At 36.3% G+C, this 26,675-nt stretch overlaps 2 protein-coding genes across 2 annotated transcripts in view; both read right to left on the bottom strand.

The window, feature by feature from the left end:
- The window catches only part of LOC121411049 (ATP-binding cassette sub-family C member 9-like), a 34,320-nt gene extending 30,824 nt beyond the window's left edge, over positions 1–3,496 (bottom strand). Inside the window, exon 1 of the mRNA XM_041603527.1 lies at positions 3,452–3,496. The gene's annotated coding sequence lies outside the window, so the exon portion shown is untranslated. The remainder of the gene's footprint in view (positions 1–3,451) is intronic.
- A 1,140-nt stretch (positions 3,497–4,636) lies between these two features.
- LOC121411048 (dol-P-Man:Man(7)GlcNAc(2)-PP-Dol alpha-1,6-mannosyltransferase-like) lies at positions 4,637–25,978 on the bottom strand. The gene is made up of 10 exons (XM_041603526.1): positions 25,793–25,978; positions 16,239–16,376; positions 15,304–15,442; positions 14,209–14,382; positions 12,273–12,467; positions 11,467–11,570; positions 10,730–10,956; positions 10,128–10,297; positions 9,144–9,222; positions 4,637–8,667 (listed from the first exon to the last, which is right to left on the bottom strand). Exons 1-10 carry the CDS (start codon positions 25,904–25,906, stop codon positions 8,400–8,402), a joined length of 1,608 nt encoding a protein of 535 aa, XP_041459460.1. The 5' UTR covers positions 25,907–25,978; the 3' UTR covers positions 4,637–8,399.
- Between the last annotated feature and the right edge of the window lie 697 nt (positions 25,979–26,675).

Genomic DNA, 26,675 nt, shown 5'->3' with positions numbered 1-26,675 from the left:
AAAATATGTAATCTGCCATCTTAAACCAGCAATAACTTGCAAGGGAATGTACCGCCGGGGGGGGGGGGGGGGGGGCGAACACTCTGTAAACAATGTATAGTTGGTATGTGCCGCGGAGGGGACCCCCAATTTCTACACTCAAATTTCCATTCCAAGGCATAGCATTTTGTCTTATTGAGAAAAAAAACAAAGAAAGCCGCTCCAAAGCATAGCATTTTCTTCTTATTGAGAAAAAAGAAAGAAATCTGCTCCAAAGCTTCGCATATTTTCCATTACGCCGTTCCGGTCGCATTGATCTGCTATAAAGAGGCGCAATTTAGGTGAAAAGCAGCCGCAGAGCGCTGTCCGACCATCGCCTCTGCGCTAGCGCACCCGGCGGCCGTGCCGCTTGGCTAGCTGCATGCTCGTTCCATAGGGATGCATACTCACTCAAATATATAGGTGACCCGTTCCAAGGACCCCCATTTTCACAAACATTTGGGCCCGAATTCACAAAGGTTGTATTAAAAACCCAAGGTTGAATCCATGGTTTACGCAGAATTCCTGTATAAATTACGCTTAATTGAGTGCGTATTGGGCGCGTGTATAAACAATGTCCAATGCTGATGCGCGCTTTGTCACAGTGCGCCAAATTGATGCCTGTTACCATGGTTGAATTCAACCCAAGGTTGAATCCATGGTTTATGCAGAATTCCTGTATAAATTACGCTTAATTGAGTGCGTATTGGGCACGTGTATAAACAATGTCCAATTGAGTGCGTATTGGGCGCGTGTATAAACAATGTCCAATGCTGATGCGCGCTTTGTCACAGTGCGCCAAATTGACGCCTGTTACCATGGTTAGATACGCTATTTTATTCACGAGTCCACTGTTTGAAGAGTGGACTCATTATTAAAAACAGTGGACTCATGAATAAAATAGCGTGGATAACCATGGCAACAGGCATCAATTTGGCGCACTGTGACAAAAGCGTGCATCAGCATTGGAAATTGTTTATACATGCACCCGATACGCGCTCAATTAAGCGTAATTTATACAGAAAATCTGCATAAACCATGGACTCAACCGTGGGTTTTAAAAACCACCTTTGTGAATTCGGGCCTTGTAGTTCTGAAGCCCATTCCGAGGACCCTCCTTTTTACAATAAGCCTGCTCCAAGGCCCCCGTTTTTTGTCTCGCCCGCGGCACATACCTACTACTTTTTTGGTCGAGTGCCCTCCCCCAGGGGAATGTACTGTGTAAATAGCTAACAATAGTCATATGGCCAATTCAAAAAGTAAAATTTTTAAAATAAGCTTCTTCTTTATACTGTTCAGTTTGAAGTTTTAAAGAAAAAGAAATGATGAAATAAAAGTGTCTTTTATACCATTTTCCCTGGGCTTCTTGGAAATTTCACTGAGATTGCACACTGCTATGCACTTCTCAGCTTGAGTATCTAAAACTTCTACCTCGTTTTTTCTTTCTCACTTTCTCAACTTTCACAGCTTTTATAGCTTAGAATATGCTTTTTGTTAAGTTTATAAGATCTCAAAATTCATTTTAGACTCCTTATTATAGGTTTGGGGTGGCAAGGGAGCAAATGGAATAATTTTGATTTCATGAGATTGAAACATTTATAAGTAAAATGTTTTAAGAATTACTGCTAAACTTTAAATCTCAATAATTTCTTAATTTGTTAACAGATTATGAATGAGATTTTCAGCATTTTGATCATTGCCCATTGCAAAATAAACGGTGTGTTGCAATCCACATTTTAAAGAAATTGCAATAACATTTGATATGAACATTCCAACCAATAAAATCTAAGCAATCACAATTCAAAATTGAGATAGGACTACTGAAATAAAAATTCAGTCAAGTTCAAGCCTCCCTGTAATTCTGTTGAAATAAATGCAAAATCAATTCCAAATTGTCATGTCATCATCACCTGTGATTTGCCGATTTCAGACTGTAATCTGCTTCGAACACAGAGCTTGCCGCAAAGAGAAAATGATTTTATTATTTCTTTTTACATTATGCCGAACTTCAAATAAAATGATATTGCTTCTTGAAAATGTCAAATTTAATGCAAAATGTGATTTGTTAAAACATTGCATCGCATAGCCATAGTGTGTATCTGGGCTAAAATACTTTTAAGCCTGGAGTACCCCTTGAACTTTGGGCCAGGCATTGCCAGATAATTATTGGGGCAGATAAAATTCTTCCACCCTTCGCTCAACATATTGCAGCCATCGAGTCGATTATTTCGAGTAAAAGTATGATGGGGTGTCCAAACTTCGCGGACTTTTCAGAAATATTCATCAGGCTTAAATTTGTTCACAAAATATTTCACAATTTATACAAAATCAATTCAAGAAATAGTTACCACAGTGATGGCAAGATCGTTTATTATAAAATAATTGATGAAATGTGAAGTCGGTCAAGGGATTTCGCTGGTATCGTGATCTCAAAATTCTATTGCGATCGACAAATGCATGCTGTGCCTGGAAAACCGATCTGAAAAAGTGTGACCTAACTTCGCGGACCAAAGTTTTTGTGGAGATTTAAATGAAATCTCAAGCTCAAAGAGTGAGATATTTACATCAGATTGAAGACAAAATGTTATAGAATCAGTCAGTATCACATCGAACTCACATTTTTCATCATATCTGCTTGCAAAATGATATCATGATGCTCGTTGAGAATTCCAGATTTCTTCGGAACGGGCGCTAACGGTGACAAATTTGCAGATCTTTTGTCAATATTTTCATGAATATTCAACTCATCATAAAGAAACTTACGCCAGAGGGTAATTTTAGGTCGCTTTTCACATTGATGTAGCCTAAGAATTTAAGGATATTGGCTACTTTTTGAGATAATGACAGTCTGCGAAGTATGGTAACACTCAAACTTTGGACTCACTGTCATCATATTTGGAAAAAGTTATGACTATTTTGCTAAAAGTAAAGTTTTGTCAGTGCCAATTTGCACTCTAAAAAATTTCAGGAAGTTACCGGTATAGGCCTATTAAACTGAAATGAAATTTTTGTAGATTTTTACAAGAAAGTCGTGGTTCATAATATTATTAAGTTCATTTTTTATGTGCACTGAAGAGAAGCAGTCAACTGGGCCGAGCCCAAAGACAAAAATAGAAGGCTTCAAAAATATAAAGCGTCCGGACACCCAACACCCCATCGGGCAGCCAGCGCCATAGCAGTGCCAGCTGCTTCAGGCATCTCTAAGCCCAAGTTCTGGCGGCTTGAGGAAGTAGTAACGGCCTATCTCGGCAGTATTTCCCAGTGTTTTATCTTGGCATAATAATCTTGCATAATAAATAAGAAATATGGATCATGAAATCTAGGAAATATATTTTCCACTAATTCCATTCATAATTAACGTTGTAGTTGTTTACAGGGGATTATGAATAGATCAAATATAATAAAATGTGAAAAAAAACTGTTTTATACTCACAGTCACACACTCCCGGCTTCACTCCGCCTATGTCTCAGCCAGAGTAAATTGCGTAAGAGATGCCAATTAATTACCGTAAGCTATCTGTCTAGCCGCATGAAGTGGCAGCGCTCAGGCATGGTGGGCATGCACGGGGCATGTACTGCAAACAGTTCCAATATTTTGATCGAGTTGGGGGGGGCAAATTTAGACAACTATTTTTTTCCTTCTCTATAAAAATACAGGAGAAATGTAGTTAGAAACCTATTCCCCTCTTTCGTATGCTCTTCCTTCTTATCTTCTTTAAAAAAAAATGATAATAATAATGGCAAGCTGGGGAGGCAGAGCTACCAAGTCTCACGCATTATGTGTGAGACTCAAGCATTTTGGACTCTTGTTCATCCCCTCAAATCTCTGTCTCAAGCAACTATCACAGCCTATCCCCATATACATTGTATATGGGGATAGGCTGTGATAGTTGCGTGAGACAGAGATTTGAGGGGATGAACAAGAGTCCAAAATGCGTGAGTCTCACGCATAATGCGTGAGACTTGGTAGCTCTGCATCTCTTGGGAGGAGGGGGGGGGGGTCTCCTCTGTCCCCCTTGTAGCGCCGCCCCAAAGAAAGCCCCTTATTCCATACCAGAACTATGTACTCTAATTCATTCACACACTTACCCCAGGTGGCCGTGATGATGGATGAGGACTAGGTTGGGCCACAAAACAATTAAGGTGGACATAATGACCACAAAATGTTTTTTTTTTTGTACCATTTGATGTGCTGGGCAATTTATGCACGGCCTACATCAAAACTGCTAAAATCAGCTAATAGGGTCTACTTCTCATCCATATTTGAGGAATGAGATCAGAGGATGATTACTTGTTTTTTTTTTACTATTTTTTAGAGACCATGTACAAGAATGCCATGGTGTGCACCTTGTAATGATAATCCCCCTCCCTCATACCATATCAAGGCCCCAAGTACTATACAGACTGTCACATGTTCCTTGATTAAAAATAATGTGCCTCTTCTACCAGAAAAATACAGTTTGGTGAATGTATCCAATTCACTTAATTTGTTCTTCATATCAGCAGCTCTAAATGCACATGAATATCTTACCTCTTCTCTTTCTCTTAACCCTCAGCTTGTTTCACAAATGTTTAATCTTAAAATTATTGCACATGAAATAAAGCAGAATACATGTAATAATTTGTTCGAATAATTTAATAATTACTTTTTCATTTATCACATTGTACATACACAAGATATTTTATTTACTAGATCATTACTGTAAACCAATTAAATCATTCGTGAGTCGTGACCCCCAAATACGACATATCATCATCTTAATTGATTGTTGCCATGGCAATCTCTAAAATGGCTGTTACAATTCAATTCTTAACGGGCACAATATCTAATTCTTGCTCTCTGATATCCATCGCCACTGTAATGCATAATTTTCATTGAATTTTGTTACATATCTCATTGATATTCAACAAGCCACGGAGCTTTTAAATCACTACTTGCATAATTGACCAACGCCCGAACATGCACAAATGTATAAACTCTGTACAAACTATTGGTGAAAGTATCAGAATTAATTTTAACTGTTGAACATTCTTAAAGAACACAATCTCTTATATGAGCAGTCGTTCCCCACACAATGCACATAACTCTAACTTACAGAGGGGAAAAAAGATGCAAGACATGATAAAAATGAATGTTTTTACGAGAAATATGGCGCAATGTAAATGCTGTGGATCATCATCATCATAAAAAATTAAGTCAAAGATTGACATGGCAAGCAATAAGGAGTAAATAATATTAAAATACCCTCATGAAAACACCCTTTCAATCCAAATTTTATTAAAAGAAAATACGAAGGTAAAGGGTAAAAAGGAATGTCAAACTATATTCTAACATAAAATAAAACATCGCCAAAATATTCCTATTTGACATCATTTAACACATCACATGGGAGATATAGGTGGTTGCGAATGCCATTGGAATTTCAAGTGCTCCGGAAGAGTTCCAGAGGAGGCAGGGCCAGGCACTCAAAAGTACAATCAGTGGCTGATGATATCCTCGTGTTTGGAACAGGAGAAACAATCAAGATAGCTGAGAGGGATCATGACCCAAAGGTGAAGGCATGAATGTAGGGGTACCGTGAGAAGAATCTGAAGCTTAACAGAGAGAAACTCAAACTGAAGTTAACTGAACTGCCCTTCATCATGATCAGTCATATGATAACTTCTCAAGATCATTGCTTTCAACTTTGTAAACAAAGGGAAGATGTAAGAGGTATAGTGCCACCTCTTTTCTGAGTTTGTACATGGTTGAATAAGTGAGACACGATGTTAGATTTGCATTTATTACAGCGGCCGCAGAACGGTTTTCAAAGTGGGGGGCCTGAGCCAAAAGTGTGGGGGGGGGGCTCACCATGCAAAAAATCACAATCATATGGTCATTTTTACGTTTTTGTACACGGTTTTGGAAAAAAGTGGAGGGGGGGGGCTGAAGCCCCCCCTCCCCCTGCTTCCATGGCCTCTATATTAGCAATGTCATCTCTTTGAGTAGCTGTAAGAACCAGAATGTTTTATCAGCCATATGATCCAAAGGTTAACAAATAAAATTGAACATGTTTGCACAGTACATAACACATACATAGGCTGAGCCGCATGTCTCTTTATGCTTGATGAAAGAAAAGAACAAAACAGTAACGTGCAAGAGAAGATTAATTCACTAGATTCAAAGGTGTAATAAATCATTAAGTAGAATGAGTAGAAACTAATCGAAAACTAGGATAAGACAGGGATGTCTTGGTGTGCAGGTGAAATGCATATATTCCACAATCAGCAAACTAACAAAATTCATTTTTAGGGGAATTGAAAATGTATGTAAGCCACTAAAATTCACAAACTGACTCTAAAATCTGAATACATGAGTTTATTGTAAAGTCACATGATTCATTTGTATTACACTGCAGGGGACTGCTCATGACCTATGCTATAACTGTCATAGATTTCCATGTACTAATTCCATTTAGCAAATACTGCAAACTGAACAAAATAGTTCCTGTATCTGTACTTTTGTCACAGGGTGCTCATCCTTAGTAAATATGCTTGTTATGGTTCTAGGCCGTGGTAATTTAATCTTTTTTTTTTAAATGGTGGGCTCATTCAAATAATAAGTGATATCAACCATAGCAACAAACTTGGATTTCAGTTCACCTATGATTAAAAGCAAGTGGATGCATCATCAGACATTGGGTAATTTACATGACAAATCAAGCAAAATCAGTATCCTCTCTTTCAATTTGGGCCTGTGTTTTGGGGTTAAATCATGATAGCTTTGATCTGAAATAATGGCAATGAAAAGCATCTGTGTAAATGATTTTGCTACCAAAGAAAACCTACAAGATTATAACATTCAAATAAGAAAAAAAAAAGAATACAGGCAAGAGATTCTTAGTAGTAAGAGCAAATGTAGAAAAAAAATCACATTTTAACTTGCAATCAATCTAATTCAAACTTCACTATCCAAATACTTTTTTGCATTAGTTTCAACTGTGAACCTTTCGATGTCCTTAATACATGTATTTTATATCACGATATAGAGTATGGAAGTATGACTTCATACAAAATTTCAAAACAAGATTTTACATTTCATCGGTTTTCATACATTTATAACCAGGCCAATATCACATTGATTTCAATGGGCCTTAATGAGGTATTCACATCACATGGTTATATCTCAGACCCTTTTTAGCCCAAATACTATTAAATTCTGGCTGTAAATGTTTTAAATTATGCCCATCTGAAATACAAAAACAAATAACAATGAAGTGCAAAACTAAATTGTGACATGCTTATTGTACCAGCAGTTTTATATTTGGTGAATTGACTCACAGCCTAACATAGTGACCCAAATGGCGCCATATATAACACACAAATCCAACAGGCAAGTTAATACTTAATTCCAATAAATGAAATAGGTTGGAATCATCAAAACAAATGATCACAGATTAAATACCACAAAAAAAGAGAAAAAAAAGGTTATTGCACCATATCAGGGATGACATTATCCAGGAAAATAATATTCATTACATAATCGAATGCATCATGATTAATCTATAGTTAGGAACAATTATTTTGAATTGGAAAACTAGTACTGTTCTTATTGTACCATTCAAAGTGTCTATATGTCATAAAATTGTCAATTTTCTAAATAATAATAATTATCTTGTTAAACATGGCAATTCATTGTAAGGTCATTATCAAATCTTGAGACCAAAATACATTTAACTTATTAAACAATGTACTTTATGAACAATAAATGAGTAAATAAAAAAAGAGAGTAAGACTACAGTAGCAGGTGAGCCAATGAGCATGCAATAAAGGAATGCCGAGCAATTTTTTTTTTTCACTACCAGAAATATACCCTCTTACCAAAATAAAGTGACCTGGGGCCTGCTGCAGAAAGAGTTGCAATCGATCACAACTCCAAAAATCATGCGCAACTTGATTTTTCAATCAATCAACAGTGCGCATTTTGGACTTGCGATTGTTTTTTTACTTGCGTTTAAATGCAACTCTTTCTGCAACGGACCCCAGTTCATTCACAAATGTTATTCACAAAAACTTCCAAATGGAATAACATCATCTAAATACCTCAGAATCACTCAGCAATTTTCAATCAGTAAAATCAGAGTGGAGTATTAGAAGAGTGAATCCAGCAGGAAACATATCCAATTGGTCATATTTGCCACGGAGCATGAAATAGTTCCGTCCATTTGTTTTATGTAAGGTGAAATTTTCAGCAGCACCATGTTGCAATTTGACAACACACAGCTGGCTCTAGTAAGCATACAGTATGTATATCCACTATACATCCACTCCAAGAAAAATGCAATAGCACCACACATTGTAAAGGCCTAATCATCATTAAATGTATCTATGCTGGCCACTCCTCAATCTTCACCATCATTTGGATACCACCCTCTTCTCTCTAAGACAAAGATCTGAGGTTCTAGGATCAGTTTTGGTAGTGTCATCACAAACTCTTTCAAGCTCCTAGGTCTTTGAATGCCGGCATATCCCTTGGCAAATGTCAGGACCCGGTGGGTTTGTTTATACCAAGCCAGCTCCTGACTGTCTTCAGATGAAGCTCCTATACAAAGGTGGGAGTACTGCATCATTTCTGGGCCACCAGGGAGCAAGTCTTCAGTCTTGTCATACCTGATTCATGCAAAGAAAGAGAACTGACTATTATAACAAGGAATGTCAAATGGGTGTACACATCGTATCATATAATAAAGAAAAAAAGGGCAGCTAAAAAAATTGAATTAAACTGAATTGAGCTTCATTTCCAATCTACAAATACTTCTTTCTATAAAAATGTACCTGGTAAACAAAAATTATATGATCTACTTGTAATTTGTGAAAAATACTGCTGGAGTACTGTTACGAAAATAATATGAAAGAACAGAGCAACTTAAAAGAAAAATTAAAGATAATTTTTAATTAATTCCTTTCAGAGCTATTGTGCAAGCAGTTATGATATCATAACATTTAATCAGTCTACTTTTAATTGGAATCACAAATCAGTTTCAATGTACAATAATTTTAAAACTTACAAGCACTTGGTATATACATATATAAAAAAGAAAAGTAATTACAACAGTCAGGATCATTTTCTTCACTTTAATATTTACCTCCATTTTGAGTTGACCTCAGTGAACCTTGAAACACCTGTTTGTGCTGTCATTACATCAATGTGAATGTGAACATTGTCTGTAAAGGAAAACAGGAAACAACTCAATTATATTTAAAATTAACAAAAATTATATTTTAGTCATGCAAATATTTATGTATATATTGCATGACAGGTCACACAAATTTAAAACATATGATTATTGATCATTTCATCAAACATGTACCATTTGAAAACCTCAATAGCTTATTTTATATTACACAAATAGCCTGTTTGCAGTACATAAAATTAAATGGTATGAAAATATATGTGTTAAAGTCAGCCTATCTTTTTTTTTTAGGAAAGTTGATTATAATTTGACTTTTCTTCTAAAATTCCAAATATTTAGTCTACAGCCTGGCCTGTTCATAATGGACAGACAGACCGACACTCATCTTCAGGGATGTGAGTTACTACAAATAAAAAGAGCTATAAGAATGAAGAGCATTGAACAAACCAAAAAACTAAAATTGAAAGAGCTCTTATACTTTTTGTATAGATGAAAGATAAAATGAGCTGAAATCAAAGTACAAATATCTGTATTCAGCTACAATCTGAACTCTCATATCTATATCTTGTGAATTCAGTTTTTGCATTTACCTAAAAGAACACAAATAAAGTGCAATTATCGGCATATATTTTCTTTTTCAAGTTTGGTGTTCTAATTGAAAAATTTTACCTATACAATTCACATTTCATATTATATCTTTCAAACAAAGGTTTAAAAATACATTTTAAATTCGATCCTTACATTAATTCAATCCTTACATTAATTCAAACTTCAAAAGGGAATAATCATAAGTTCTGCCAGAAATCTACAAAGCAATTCTGTCAAAGTGATAAGGATCAAAATAAAGATGTAACTATATGAGTCAGTATACTAAAACTTGATGTTTAGTTTCTCTTAAAATGAAAAATGAAGAAAAAAATGCAAATATATTCTTACCAGCATTAGGAGGAACAAGTTTATGTATTTGATGCATGACATCACCACCAGGGTAATTATAATGTGAAACTCCTAACATTAAGGCTGTTGCTATAATGTTAACTGCGAAGTGACCTAATACTCCTAATGCAAGTATCTTCATGAAAGCCGACTTCTGGACATTACGAAATCTGGGAGAATGACAGAAATATACATATGAGAGACAGTGAAGAGAAATGATTAGTATACCTACAATAAATAGTCATGTTCATGAGATTACAATGTAATTTCAGATTTGTTTTAAAAAAAGCAAATTTTGTGGAGAGGGGTAACAAATGAAATAGTATTCTACAACTGGAGAATTCATTGTCACCTTCCTTCAAGTTTGTATAGTCAAGAAACTTGTTAATTCACTAGCTAGTTACCCTTCTTCATGTCATTACAAAATACTTCAAGAATTTATACAGAACTCAAATACCAATTATATGGTGCTCTGTTACAATTCGCAACTGGGTGAGAATCATATTTTGCTCACATAAACATCGTACTTTTTTTATTTCTCTACAGCAAACACCTTAATGCTCCTTAACCTGCAAGGTTGGGGAGGAAGATACAACACTCACATGTTTGCAATGGTGGCGGCTGCACCAACATTAAGCATTGGTATCACATAGATGATGAAGCGAAGCTCCTTGTGAGGAAGAAATGAATAGAGGAAGACAAACCCCAATGGGGGTAGTAGAAACCATGGTATCCTCCGGTCCAAGACACAGCCAAGAGGTACAAGGACCACACTACTCCATAACCCCCTTGGGATTGCTGAGTAGAAGTACCATAGGAATGGCATTGTCTGATGGTTATGTTTAAGAAAATATTTGATCAACCCCTCTAACACTCCTTGAACAATGTACTGTATGAATGATTTATACACTTGCAATTATGGTATCTGCAGTATACAAATAGTTGGATGGCCAACTGTGAAAGCCCCCTAAGTGCTTTCATATACACTGGAGTACCCTAGTCATTGGATTCTAAACTTAGCAGTCTCATTTACAATATGTGTATTATCTTCGCTTTGGGGTGGTGGTATCCAAGCTATGAGTCAAGTCACCAAATAAGTACAGAGTACCCATTAATAGCTAATTGCAATTAGCGGATTAATGAGGCAAATCACATATTACTCAAATTCAAATGTACATCTGACTTTCTATCAAAATTACTGCTCTCTTGGAAAAAGACTGATATTGAATCTGAAACCTCAGCAAACAACAGAAAACTAGGACCTAAGTAATTGTTTTAACTACACAATTGATGTAAACCAAGAAGCAAAAGCTAGCACACAAATATATTAAAAGGATACACCCCAGTTACTGCTCTTATTGAGAATGGTGTTGTACCAGAATACTACGCCTTCAGGCCACAGCCATCGTTGCCAGAATAAAGAGTCCACCAATATTGTCGCACCTGGAACAAAGACACATCATGAAAAATATATATCTTTAGATGTTTAGACGTATATGTATGCACATTGATTTCTCTATGACTGTATAACTGAAAATGAAAGGCTTTGGTCTAAATATCATAAATTAGTCAAACCTCTCTCTTTGAAATCAAACTTTGCAGTAAGCTATGAAGGGAAAGAAGAAAAAACACAGGAAAAATCAGTGTACACATGTAATCATTGGCTGATTAAACAATTAACTAAGTTTCTCAGTCTCTTCTCATATTTATTCACTGATAGCTACATCACTTAAAGTTACATTGCATGATATAATTGAAGAAATGATTTTACAGATAAAATTCCAGATTTAAAACTGTATTTAACAACTGTAGTATCTAAGTGATATCAAAGCCCCTTTTAACCAAAGCAAATGACCATGCAGCTATGTTTAAAATTAGCAGGTACTGTACATCAAAAAAGATCTAACAATTGATCTTGTGCCTGAAAAGATTGAATAACATTGTATAACCAGCAAATTTGTATTTCATTTGTTTTTATATGTATGCTAGGTATTGCATAGAATGTATTTCAAAACTACATTTTTTTTCTCTCCTAAACATCTATAATACTTTTGAATATTGTATATACTACTTTTATTTTTTAGCAAATAAAGAATGTAAAATAATATTTATAATATGTGAAGGGCTAAGTTGCATCCAACTCACCAAGGCTAAGAATGCCTCCCAGAGCTCCCCAGAAGATGACCTGAGGTATCGCTAGTCTCTTGGACAGGAGTTCCATCAGAAGCATCAATCCCATCAGCATACACAGCTCAGAGCGGAAGACAATAATGACAAAGGCTGAGTAGAGAATGAAGGCTACATGATCCTGACGCATCCAGCCACTGATGGCACGCAAAGCTGGTGGGGAAAAATGAATCTTTGTACATGATCGAGTTCATGCCAATTTAAACTTGTCAAAGGTATTGTAGGTTGGCAAGTTATATAGCTGCTCAGGTTATTAAGTCTTATGAAGTTTGATTAGTTACGAGTGACCATTTTATCCATCTATGAAACCTATGGTACCCTATGTTGAGAAACTTTACCCACTTTTTGTATGTATCCCAAATAGTTGATTTTCTCAGAAAAATTGGAGATAGACACTTTAATAGTTGGACCGTACTATTTCTTCAGTCCATCACACCCCTTCTACCATTTACAAGAGGGAAAAATGACACAGGGTATGGGGCAATTACACTCCCAAAATGCAACAAAGAGCCTTGAAAATTCCAATAGAGTCCAATAATAATTGTAACACAATTTAACAAATTATGGGAATGGAACAACTCAACAGTTTTAATTTATTACAAAAGTGACACAGCATAACTTTGAAACCGCATGTTGTGGATTTTATCTCAAAAGATATATATGCAAGTGAGATGTCACGTGAGATCACTCTTGCATTGCAAATTCGTCATGTAGAAAGCCGGGGGGGGCAGTATTTTTCCCTCCACTCTCTCTCTCTCTAAACAGGATATGACACTCTCAGCTCAGTCACAGACAAACATAAACAATGTCAATGAGATTAATCAATCAATTTACTCTGGCAGGTATACCCCTAACAAGATCCTACAACAGAGCGACATTTGAAGGGTCTATGACTGCAAGCTAGACATTCCAAACATACCAAGCATCTTACCAAGTCAATGCAAGTAAAGCTTCAACTGTGAAGCCCAATACCCTGTCAGTATAGGTCAACAATACATTTAAGAACATCATGATCATTACATGTTCCTTCAGATGTTGTGTCACCAAGTTCAGGTGTAAAACCATCAGCAACATTTTGTGTACAAAGTGAATGAGAAATGAGACATTTAAAAAAAAGGAAGAAGGGAATCATGCTCTTAAAACATTACAATGAAAATATATTTATCCAAATTTATACCGAGATACTGCAAAATCCATACAAATCCATTCATTATATCATATAGGCCTATATAGCAACTCATGACATGACATATAATATCATTATTATATCATGAATTTGTCAGCGTAATCAAGACAATTTATTTTAATTGATGCACATATGCCTACTGAAAATCTATCATGACAAGAGTTATTTGTTTCACCATATCATGTTTGAACAAGGTCAGGAAATGAGAAAAGTGGAAGATTGATGGAATTATATTATCATCTCTATTTCCTTTGATATTTTTGTACCCCCCCCCCTTTCCTCTGCATTCCTACTTTTTAGTGTGCAATATTTTGTGTAAGAGATTATATACTTGATTTATGTCATGGGAGCGGCACGTGTGGGGGCACATGCCTCCGGGCAACAGTGCTGAATTTCGCTTTTGCGTCCCCTGATTCACTTGCTATTCCCATATTTCTTTGCATGTTTTAACTGTGATCATTTTCTGATGTATTCTATTTGTTCTTTTATATTGGTCTAATAAAAAATCACAATAATAATAAGTTTGAAAACTATCATCTAGGCCTACACATTTATAAAGCAGAGTATGGGCCTCACAAATTTTAAACTTTCTGGTGGAGTGAAAGTCAGGGTCATAAAAATGACACATGGCCCATTGTAGATCTAATGCCAACAGTAGATAGCTTGGAACAACAACAAAAATACAGGATAATGAAAAACACAACTCACCTACAGCAAGTGCAAATATGTTTGGAAGTGGGCGAGAGGCATAAAACAAGAAATGACTCTGTGAGAGAGTGAGTAGAACAAGATATCTCGAGACATCACGGCCAAAGATGTCAGCAACACTTGAACGGAATGAGTTGAATGATGATATGACCATGAAAGCAAGCATGGCACGAACTGGAGGAAAAAAAAGATCAATACAAGGTTGGAAAGTCTGCTGAGTAAGAATTCACCTGAGTGGTGTTTCTATTTGCCCTATACGCAATGATATTTTCGTGAAACATTTTACACTGCTACATGAACCACACGCAACTATTAGTAGGATGGGTCCGATGTATGGACTCTTAAAAAGATAAAATCATAATTGTTTATAATGGTTTTGCCAACATACACACATCAAAAATTAATAATAATAGTAAAATTTTTAACATTCTAATATTGTAGAGGTGTTGTGGCTCGGTGGGCAAGTCTCTGGAGTTTGAACCACAAAGTCCGGGGTTCAATCCCACCATAGCACTCGCGCGTCCTTTGGCAATGCGTTTATCTACATTTGCCACTCTCCACCCAGGTGTAGTAAATGGATACTCTGTAGGAAGGAATTCCTTGAATGCTCGAGCGTCCGATCGAGATAGCTAAAGCCGGGTTAATAGTATGCAGCGCTTAGCTGATGAAAATTCTGGACATGACGAGCTATATTTAAAGCCCAATACAGAGATACTAATACTTAGAGCAAAATGAGCATTGATTGAAAACAGACTATAGTGTCTGATTACGTCTTGAAAATAATATCAATAAACAAAAATAAAGAAGAACTTTCGCAGTAGGATACATCTGATATCCCACTCATGTCTTCTAGAGAATTTCTTTATTTAATTTTGTCTTTCTGTCGCTACTCATACATGTAAGCTAAAAACAAGAAACCACGTTCAATCAGTTTTAGGTCTTTAATACTGTTTCACATAGATACTCTGATTTTAATGTTTCAATATCATTATACACTATGCTAGAAATTAAGTGATCCCCATGCAAAAGCCATTACCACCACTTCAATTCTTATTTCGTTAATAATAATGGATGAAATCTAAAATCAATACTTACCAACATATTGTGCACTCCATTTTGTAGCACCCAAATGCAGGAGACTGCATAATACAACCAAAGGTGAAGATATGAAGCTGATGAAGAGAGGTCCGAGAAATGTCCTTGGAACCACCCCAGGAAATTCTAAGTGGTCATACTGAAATCAAAACAGAGAGGTAAAACCGATTCCAATGTTAAATTATCATCAACGGGGAATGATTTTGCTTGCCAAATTTGATAAGCATATTTTTGGGGGTCAAAAGAGAAAAGCTCTCACCACCTATGTTTTGTACAGTCCTATACAAAAAACTGCAGGACATAAGATTTTTTGTGCTTAGCAGTCTTTAAAAATATACTGCAAATTGCAATGGGATACCAGGAAAAATATTCCCTGATCGATCTTGATTTACTTGTGAAAAGAAGGTACAGCTTCCATAAATTTTCTTATTATACTCCAGCTCAGTGAAAATATGAGGGTCTCTGAGGAGAACTAAGTTGCTTTTTCAACCACTTGTTAAAAGACAACTAAAGTCAAATTAACTTCTCCTGTCACTTTAGAAGAACACTACAACTACAAGTCAAGATTGGTTTCACTTGAATAGTTACATCATCAAAACATGTATTACATGAACCTGTTCATAAAGACCACCTGCTCACAAAGACCACTGTTTGTCTCTCTTGGTTTGCCTAGGTTTCATCAATACTTGTTTACTCATAAGATAGAGTGAATAATCATGACAAATTTCCTTGATTTTGATTGGTTGATAAAGCACAGTTCCTATGGTAACTGTCAGAAACAACATACTTTGTCAGATGATATTTGACAACTCCTTTTTATGAAATGCTTCCCTGATTTATACTTGCATTGTAACAGCACAAGGTATCTTAATATGTCATAACCAACTGCAACAGAACAGACCAGTAAGAGAGCGAGAAATGGTTTGAACACTTACTGCACTAATGTTGTGGCGATGGAATAAGATATCATGTGTTGCCTGCAAGTTGAAGCTCTCTTCCACCTTGGTATATGGACAGGCTAAGAGGTGAACCAATGGAGCAACATACAAGAGGATGGATAGACCAAGATCAACCTGTTGGAGAAAGTAGATGTAACTTAAGTAGTGCTGTTATCGGTAAGAAAATTCTCTGTCGATATATCACTAAAAACATCTTACCGAGTTCGATAACTATTGACAAAAGAACATAATCAATACACATTTTTTATGCATTGATTAAATTTTAGCGATGTCACAATACTCGCGTTGTTCAAAATTTGTATCTGCCACTGTACCAAGAATGCTTTAAAATCTGTGTTCAACAAAAGTAAACGATTAAATTACATCTTTTAACAAACATATTTGGCTTAAATACATCCTCACCTGTCATGCCATTAGCCTTATTTTTAGAGTTGGATGAAGTTTTATCGATTATTTTTTTAACTTTTTGGACATCGTTTTGAGCAGTCAACGACTTCTGCCTATTCGCCATTTTGATATCCTGCTGTACATCTTCGTACCTAGAGGGCAGCAACACACGGCTGTGTGCTGCCTTCTACGTTAGTTGGTACTTGTTTTTGGTCACTAAAATTGCGCTTGTGAATGTTTTTGATACAATCGAGTGCAGTCAAGATGTTTGGATTGTCACGATTATAGCGAAGTGATATTGTGTTTTGCGGCTAGTAAGTAAAATGCACAGAACAGCCACAAAAAATTACTCCAAAATCTCAACAAAATATGAATACTTACTAAGTATTCATATTTTGTTGAGATTTTCAGAGTAATTTCTGTTACTGTTCTGTGCATTTTGAGGAAAAATATGTTTTCCAGGATATTCCGTTTTGAAAGCCACTTTCAAAAGTATTCACATTTTGTTGATATTTCAGAGTAATTTCTGTTGCTGTTCTGTGCATTTTGAGGAAAAATATGATTTCCAGGATATTCCGTTTTGAAAGCCACTTTCAAAAGGCCGTTTCCGAGAATTCCGTCCATTTTCCGCAATTGCTGAAAATCATTTTCATGTTCCTACATAATAGTGGGTATTATCAACAAGAGAGAAAGGTTATCAATATCGCAATGTGGCACAAAACATTAGCGATTATCGACAACACTAGCGATAAAGAGGTTATCGATAAAAGCAATAAACCTAAGTAAGTATGCATCAATAAAATCCAGTAGACGTTATCATTGAATTGCACAAAAATGCTTATTTTCACGCTGTGCTAAAGAAGAATGCATTAAAATGAACACACCGAGCTCTACACTTCTCATAATTTTTTCTAGTACGAAAAAATGAAGTGAGTGACCAAAAGATGCGGGTGGGGATATAAGTACGCCTATTTATTAAATTTCAGGTGGAGGAGAGAGTTCCCCCTAAAGAAATGAAGAATAAAAGAAATTGGAACGAAGACTGAGAAAAACTCACTTAAGCAAGAAAGAAAAAAAAGAAAAGGCAGAGGAAAAGGAAAGCTGTTAAATGGTGCTCTGGATATACTCATACAAGAAATATTAAACATAATATATACACAACAAAAAAAGTAAGTCCCACCTTAAACAAATATCAATAATTTTATAAGCTACCCTCTAATGTTATGGATGTATTTTACGTCATGCTTCATGAGCACCGTCAGAAGGCAAAAATGTCACTTTTCAAAAGTCGCAAGCCAAATATCATGACTTTGATTCCATTTTATTGAACTAATTCCACATTCTCATCATGAAAAATAGTCAGAAGGCTTGATAAAGGTACTTTCTAAAAGATGATACAACTTTTTGGGCTAAATTTAACGGTTGAATAAACACAAGTCCTAATTTGCTATAATTGGATTTTTTGCACATTTTTATCAATAGAAATGATCGAATATGATGACAATTATTTTTGGGAAGAGTATCTTCAACAATATTCATCGTTTCATGGTTCAATGAACATTTATTGAAAACAAAAAATACGATTTTCAAATATCATAGGCAAGTATTGTGTCATTTTGGTAACTGAAACTGATCTTTTATCAATTTTTCTGTTATGTTCATGAGCAATAAACATGCTTCAATGATTCGAAGGCGTTTAATTAAACATTCACGCTTGAATGAACATGTGGAATGTGATTAGCTCTTCTTTACGATATTGGGGAAAATGCAATTTGTAACTATGGATATCTGTCACAAACCTCCTTGCATGGTTAATTTGATTTGATTTTTATGATAATCTCTATGTTTAATGCATCAGTGAGCACACAATATTCGAAAATTATGCAAATGGGAAGAAAGTTCAAGGCCTTGGCCCCACTCTGTGCCGTGTCGAATTGTTATTTGGGTGTGCGCGCCTTTTCGATAGTGTTACCCTGAAGTCATGTGCGAAGTTTCATGAAATAACTGTTGGCAGAAGTATTAAAAACCGTCCATGAAACAAACCCTTATTTCCTATTTGTTAAAATTTTGACTTCCTCTCTCATAGACTCGTGTACATTATGGGTGCATATGTTTAAGAATAAGTAACCCCATATGGTGGAACTTTTTTTCAAGGCTGTCTTTAGCAATGTCATTTGGCAGTAATGTTTATCAATCTATTGGCAGAATTCTGTGCAAAAATGAAATCGATTTGTGTATTCATGGATGAGTGAACACGCATCAAAGTGGGAAAATGGGTATTTTCAATGTCACAGACTCATTTTAAAGGGTAATAAGTTGAATATTGGGGGCAAATTCGGTTTCAAATGTGACTTTAATTGCTGTTGTTTTATCATCCATCATTTCTATCACCACACACTTTCCGAACTTTTAACATTTTCATGGTTGAGCGAGCACATTCGAAAACTTAGGAATGAACACTCTTTATACAGCATAAATGTATTCTTTTCCTAACAAAATCTCATGATCAGTTTAATTTATGGACAAATCAGGGGTGGATCCAGAATTTAAAAATGGGGGAGGGGCCTATAATCGGGGTAGCCACCAACATTTTCAAATTTTATTAAGACCTAACAAGTTGTAGAGGATACTACCAAAAACCCCTATGAAGATATGTCACAATACAAGCGCCACGGAACGGTTTTCAAAGTCTGGGGGAGGGGCTGAGCCAAAAGTTGGGGGGGGCTGACCATGCAAAAAATCACAATCGTATGGTCAATTTTACATTTTTGTACATGCTCTTGGAAAAAAGTGGGGGGCCCCCGCCCCCCCTGCTTTTGCGGCCCCTGCAATATTGTGCTCACTCAACCATGAACATACGATATCAAAATTGTATGTGGAGTGGCTAAATGATGGATAGTAAAACAGCATTAACACCATAAAATTCACCTAAAAACAACTTTTGCCCAACTTTGTATTTGCACAATCTGAAAAACGACTCTTGTGACTTTCAAAAATGTTCATTTTTAATTCAATCTTTAATTATTCCTGCACGAACGACTCAACCGATCAATCTCATTTTTTTTCCAGGAGTTGCTTAATGAGTGTAGAAAACTACCTACGAAATATCATATCTCAAAGTAATTCCGTTCAAAATTTACAGCAATTTGATTTAGGGGGGACTTACTTTTTTTGTTAATTCCCCGAGTTTCGTAATTTTGTCAAATTAATGAGATAAAAATTACATCTAACAGAACGAGTGACAATCTATTCCAGCCACATGAAGTTTATCGTCGGTGCATATCGTCTGCTGCTATTCGTTGAGTTGATTTGCCTTCAGGTTCGGATTATAGTCACTTCTTTGTAAGTACAGTTATATCATTATTTTCCTTCTTATTTTGCAAGAGGTAATAGACAATGTCTGGATGTGGTTATTCATTTTCATGAATTCAATTTGGCCCGCGCGGTGCACCCATGGTTTCAAATCATCTCGCGTGCGAAGGTTTCATATGCACCTGGTACACGCGAATCTTTCACACCCTTTTTACTGAAATAACTATGACTTTACATCATAGCTAAGAATTCTAATTGTGCTATGACACTTTAATACCAAACAATATAGATCGTTTGTTGACTTCTCTTTGCTGTTTTTTTTAATAAAATAAGAGCATTTTTCGTGATCTTCACGTAGATACCTCCTGCTCAGCGCGGATATCAATTTTTGCCTAAAGAGGGCGCGCGATATTATTCACAAGCCGGTAGGCACTTAAGAACCAAGTTTGAAATGATACTCGTAAAATTACGTCACTCTCGCCGATGAATATTCATTAGATCGTGGTCGTGCGTGTTCAATACACACTGAGTGCATGCATGCAGAGAGTTTGTATTGAACACGCACGACCACGATCTAATGAATATTCATCGGCGAGAGTGACGTAATTTTACGAGTGTCCTTTCAAACTTGATTCTTACGTGCCTACCGGCTTGTTTACGGTTTTGCAACTTGTACTGCTAGCTGCATTCTAGGCGATCAGCATTATTTTCTTGCTCGTTCAATCCACTTTCATCGTCATCTTGTCAAAAGATGGCGTACTTTACCAATAAGTATATACATGAGATGCAACCTGTTGATTTTTGGTACAATTTCCTATTATGCGCTGACGACTTGAATCGAGAATGATCGATAGGAAAAATTGCTTTTCGATTGTTGTTTGCATACTTTCCACCGCAGTATCAAGGATAACTAAGGATGGATGGAACGGTTGAGACCTGGAGGTAAGCGATAAAAACACTTTTATAAATAGTTTCCAATTCCTTTTGAAAACAAACTTAAATCATTCAATAACAAATACCATAGTGGAGAAATACTGAAAGGTTTGGCGTGTTTCATTCCCTCACATTCATGCGATGAATGAAAACGTCAAAGTCCACTATGAAATCACATGCGTTGTGCAAGGTTAGTATTACTAACCTCGCATGTTGTGTGAGTGCGCGCGGTGTAGCTAGCACTTGTAGCAGCTGCATGAGTTGGTAGCGAATTGGCATATGATTGTGTTGCAAGTTGAGGGTCATTCCATCTGGATTCACCCAGTGGTTGCACCCGACCGTCTCAGAATTCGTTGTAAATTGGTATACATAAAATTCAACATGGCCCAAGCACAAAACAGAAAAATTATTCAAATCGGTCCGTCGGTTCTCGCGCTACAGCCCGCCCTTTTCTCCTTGTTTTGACAAAAATGGGCGTGACCTTCAACTTTCAATGGCCATTGCGTCATAACGTGTTGACCAATTTTCACGAAAGTGGTACTATTTAATAGGAAATTCAGAGAGGAATCCAAAACATGCATCAAATAATGTATTGGAGCGATTTATAAGGTCGTGACCCTTGACCTATTCTTTGACCTTGAATTTGACCCCCGGACAAATAATTTTTTGACTTGATTTTCGTGTATGTTAATTATTTGTATGATATTGACAAAATATGTTAAAACCAATGATGATATTTTATTTCTTCACCTTTAAAAACTCTTCCAAAGATACCATGAAATTTCACTCTAGTCCCACATACTGATATTCATGTTAGTAAAGTGTTCAAAAGTTACATGATTTCTTCTAATCTTAAGTCACAGTATGCAAACACATTAAAAGAAATTAAGCTCATCAGTTCACAAATGAAACATTAAACATTTATGCTCATGAGTAGGTATCTGTTTAGGCATTTTGATGTTCAGCAATATATATCATATATGTATACATTCTTCTTAGTAAAGTGTTTAATCGGTACTTTAATCATCAAATTGTTGAGTATATGCCTATTTAAGGATCCCTAATATACATATATGATATATATTGCTGAACATAAAAATGCCTAAACAGATACCTATTCATGAGCATAAATGTTTAATGTTTCATTTGTGAACTGATGAGCTTAATTTCTTATCATGTGTTTGCATACTGTGACTTAAAGATTGGAAGAAATCATGTAACTGGTGAACACTTTACTAACATGAATATCAGTATGTGGGACTAGAGTGAAATTTCATGATATCTTTGGAAGAGTTTTTAAAGGTGAAGAAATAAAATATCATCATTGGTTTTAACATATTTTGTCAATATCATACAAATAATTAACATACACGAAAATCAAGTCAAAAAATTATTTGTCCGGGGGTCAAATTCAAGGTCAAAGAATAGGTCAAGGGTCACAACCTTATAAATCGCTCCAATACATTATTTGATGCATGTTTTGGATTCCTCTCTGAATTTCCTATTAAATGGTACCAGTTTCGTGAAAATTGGTCAACACGTTACGACACAATGGCCATTGAAAGTTGAAGGTCACACCCATTTTTGTCAAAACAAGGAGAAAAGGGCGGGCTGTAGCGCGAGAACCGATGGACCGATTTGACTAATTTTTTTTGTTTTGTGCTTGGGCCATGGTGAATTTTATGTATACCAATTTACAACAAATTCCGAGAGGGTCGGGTGCAAAATTGCACTTTCATTGGGTGAATTGGCATGGAATGACCCTTGAATCGTCCGACTCATCATCATCGGCGTATTAAATTTACCCAATTTACCTCCAACTATGTAGCTATGTGCGAATACGGGGCATCGCGAGCGCTGGTTTTGGTGGCACGGTTTTCGCGCGGGTTTTGCTGCGAGTGGCATCGCCTCTGTCTGGGCGGCTCATAGAAAATGGGGTTTAATGCGCATGCGCACATAGTAGGTGCAATCTCGTGCCTTTTAACAGACAGCTGAAGATGTGCTCTTTCTGTACATATAAGTTTCAATGTGGATACTCGCCTGTAAAGTGTGGATATCGGAGCTTGAAAGTTCATCAAATTTTTGGACGCGTAAATGTTCGAAATTTTTTTATGGTAAGTAAAACAAGAATCCGATTAGGTATACAATTTGACTGGAAATATATTTGAATTATCAAAAAATCCAAACTTACGCGATTCTGACGTTGCGCAGTCCAGATATAAGAGATGCCAGCTACCCTTGTCACAGCCGGTCTCTCGGCAGTCGAGCTGCCCGATGCGCCTGCGGTTGGCAGGGCGATGCTACCCTTGTCACAGCCGGTCTCTCGGCAGTCGAGCTGCCCGATGCGCCTGCGGTTGGCAGGGTGATGGGAGCGGTCGATAGTGAGTTGTTCATGCTGTATTGAACTAGATCGTAAATTGCTTACTTGATGATTATGTTGTGCCTTTTTTGGGAAATCTCTGTCATTATACCGTAGATAATTATTCTGATATTGATTTTAATACATACATTTGTCACAGAAAGATTTTATCATCCCAAGGTTATGTGACTCAAGTCAAGAGTCTAGGTGGTTGATTATCGTTTCATTTGGAAACTGGATTTGCTTTTGACAGTGGAATATCAATGTTGACTTTTCTAAAATTAAATTCATGGGTGGAAATCCCAGGGGGACACGTCCCCCTACCCAAAATAATAGGGGGACATGTAACAATAATACATTTTTTTTCTTTCTTTTTTTCTTTTTTGGTCAAACTTTTTGGGGTTAAAATGACCTTACAACAGTTTGGGGATAAACTTTTTTTTTTAACTTGTCAGAGTTGCCAGCATCCATAGGCGGCGAAAGCTGGGGGAAGTGTACCCCCCGCCCTTAATTTGAGGTGGGGGACGATCCCCCCACCTCAATTTTTTTTTTGATAACCTTTTTTTTTTCTTTTCTTTTTTTTTTTGCTTGTCAAATTTAGTTTTCTGCATCCCCCTATAATTTTTGGTTGATAACCTTTGGTGTATTTTTTTGATTATCAAAATAATTTGGTGGTCCCCCCTAAAATTGTTGGCTTTCGCCGCCGATGCCAGCGTCCCCCTACCTTTGGGGCCAATTTCCGCCCATGATTAAAATGCAAAAATTTGTTGTTTAATTTTTCACTCTCAGAGGAAATATTTCACTTCCACATGGCTCTATTGTCTATTTTTTTTTTCTATGTTATTCATTTTTTTTCTATTTTATTATAATTTTTTTTTTTTTCAAGAAGGGTGCAGGGGGGGGGGGGTTGTGTTCATAAGTTGAAATGGGGATGGGATTTGTATAAGTTTTTGTGTCACTTTTGTTCTCTTGTTTTGAGTGTTGGAGCTTTGATGCCTGTTTTTGTTGCTGTTCAGAGCTTTATTTATGTGCAGTGATTTCACGCTAGAATATGAACTTATTTTTCATTAAAAAAGGAGTGCTCGAACATGGCCTTTGTTGTAATCATACATATCTAAGAAATGCATATATTAAAGCTTAATTTTTATGTTTCCTTCTTGATACTTGAATTACATGCAATGCTACATCTTTACACCCTCAGACTCTGCTGCTCATCCTTCCTAAAAAAAATTGTAATCGAATGCCCACGGTCTCCAAAATGAAAGCTACATTATCCATCTATAAACAAATTGTTGAAACAATAAAATACATAAAGAATTAGTGAAACAATCAAATACATCAGAAAAGCACACTTGTATTTTTATACCATACAAAGTACATGTACAAAAGGAATGATATTTTTCATTTGTAAAAAAAAGACCCCATACATACATGTACACAATACTAAAGTTGAAAAAGAGCTAATTGTAATTTATATCAGAAAAACAAAGAAATACATTAGAAATTACAAAAACAATACTTTAAACAAATTCATTTAGGAAATTATCTACATGATGCTGTTTTGATGCCAACTAAATTATATACAAATTATCTCTCATTATCACCTTCATTTGGCAAAAAAAGAGGCGAGTAATTGTAATTTGCATAATTAATTAGAATTAATTAAAAGAAATTATTTTACACATAATAAGAAGAAAAATTACCAAGTGAAATGATTACACATCAATTGAGTTTTCTTTCACCTTTCCATTGATACCTAAATTACTTCAAAGGGCTCAAAAACAAAGAAGTTAGAGCCCGTTGAAGACTTGGGTTCAAAATGGTCACAAAATGGTCACAAAAATCGGTTATGCACTCCATTGACTTTACATTAAGACAATGACCACAAATTTGGATAAATATGCGCGACTTAAACTGGAATAACTTTATAATTTCTTGATGAAAATTTGAGTTCTTGGTATCATTTGAAAGGTCTTTTTAAGGGCTTTCAAATGATACCAAATTCATTGAGATTTGAGGATTTTCATTTTTTTTGTCACATACCTAAACTATGTAACTTTGTTGTTCACTTCATCATCATTCTCTTCATCTTCAAAATCATCAATTTGAAAATCCAAATCTAGATAAAATTCTGGGTTTTCTTCCATTTCGTGATCGAAGTATTCAGTGACAGTGTGGAGAAAACATACCCACGCAACAGGTTTTGCATGTAAGTGCAGCTTCACGTGGGGGAGCCAATCACGCCTCTCGTACAGACAGTAACATCATCAAATTCGAGTCAATTCAGAGACCGATGGGAGGCATATTTCGGAGAGACATTTTAGCGTTATTTAATCGGCTATTTTCACCTTATGTATCATTTTCATTATTTTTGAATGACCCACTGATAATACCCACATCATTACCTTTCCATTGATATATAATAAGCCCACATTCATAATCAATACATTTCTAATTTATTATCTAGGCCTACACCACAAAAAGTTATACGCGCGGGACTAAAGTACGGTACCGGTGTGAGGGTGAAAATTTTACTTACAAAATAAGCAGCTTGTTCTTTCATCCTTTGTTCTCGTTCCCGAGATTCTGTCACTCTGGCTGGCTCTACAATTTCTCCACTTGCCTCCCTTATTCGTACTCGTTTCTTACTCATTTTGATACAGAATATTTAACTCGGGCAGTGCAGAGCTTAGATAGAGTCACATCCACACATCAGATTGCATCCACATGACCACATCATCATTGATCAATCGCGATATGGCCGGCTCTCAAGAGCTAGAGACGAGGGGGGCGCGCGGGGGGGGGGGGGGGGCAGGGCACGGGCAGCATTAATTGCGGGCATGCAGGAACCGGATGCGCGGACCGACCGACCTGTCATTGTTCCATTTTAACTAGGATGATTTTAAAAAAAAAAATGAATAATATCAGTAAGCACGGCTATTTTCTCTAAACTTAATTCGTGTTAATTTGTTATGTTTTGGGGGGATGGGGGGGGGGGGCAAGAGGGGAGATGTTTTATTACAGTTTGGAGATGCATGCTATGCTATGATCAGTCGGTAGAGCGGTTTCGCAATCCTCAGTCTCAGTCCTACCCAGGCCCCCGAAGCTACCGCCATTTTGTTTAATCCATTAGAAGCTAAAATAAGCCCATTAATATTAATTTCGTACGATGCTCCCTCGTCAACTGTGGTTTTGTACGTGTATTAGACAATACGCACATCAGCGCAATGACAAAGGTCAACTTGGAAAATTCATTAATGTATTCATTTTGTTACGCGCTCGTGACGCGAAGGATTCAGCGAATCAAGCAAGCGCAAATCTGAGACGATACGTTGCGCTTTATAAAGTATCGATATCACAAGCGATATCACTTAAAAACAAAACAATGTTTTTATTGCGTCTTATAGGCCTATGCTAATTCT

This window comes from Lytechinus variegatus, chromosome 3 (genome assembly GCF_018143015.1).
Source record: "Lytechinus variegatus isolate NC3 chromosome 3, Lvar_3.0, whole genome shotgun sequence".
NCBI lineage: Eukaryota > Metazoa > Echinodermata > Echinoidea > Temnopleuroida > Toxopneustidae > Lytechinus > Lytechinus variegatus.
This window is presented reverse-complemented; position numbering and strand designations above follow the sequence as displayed.

Coding starts and splice junctions, on each gene's coding strand:
- LOC121411048 (XM_041603526.1), bottom strand. CDS start 25,906: ATGAGTAAGAAACGAGTACGAATAAGGGAGGCAAGTGGAGAAATTGTA. Junction 16,377..25,792: donor AAGAACAAGCTGCTTATTTT/GTAAGTAAAATT, acceptor TTTCTCCAACAG/GTTGATCTTGGTCTATCCAT. Junction 10,298..10,729: donor GCCGCCACCATTGCAAACAT/GTGAGTGTTGTA, acceptor TCATTCTCCCAG/ATTTCGTAATGTCCAGAAGT.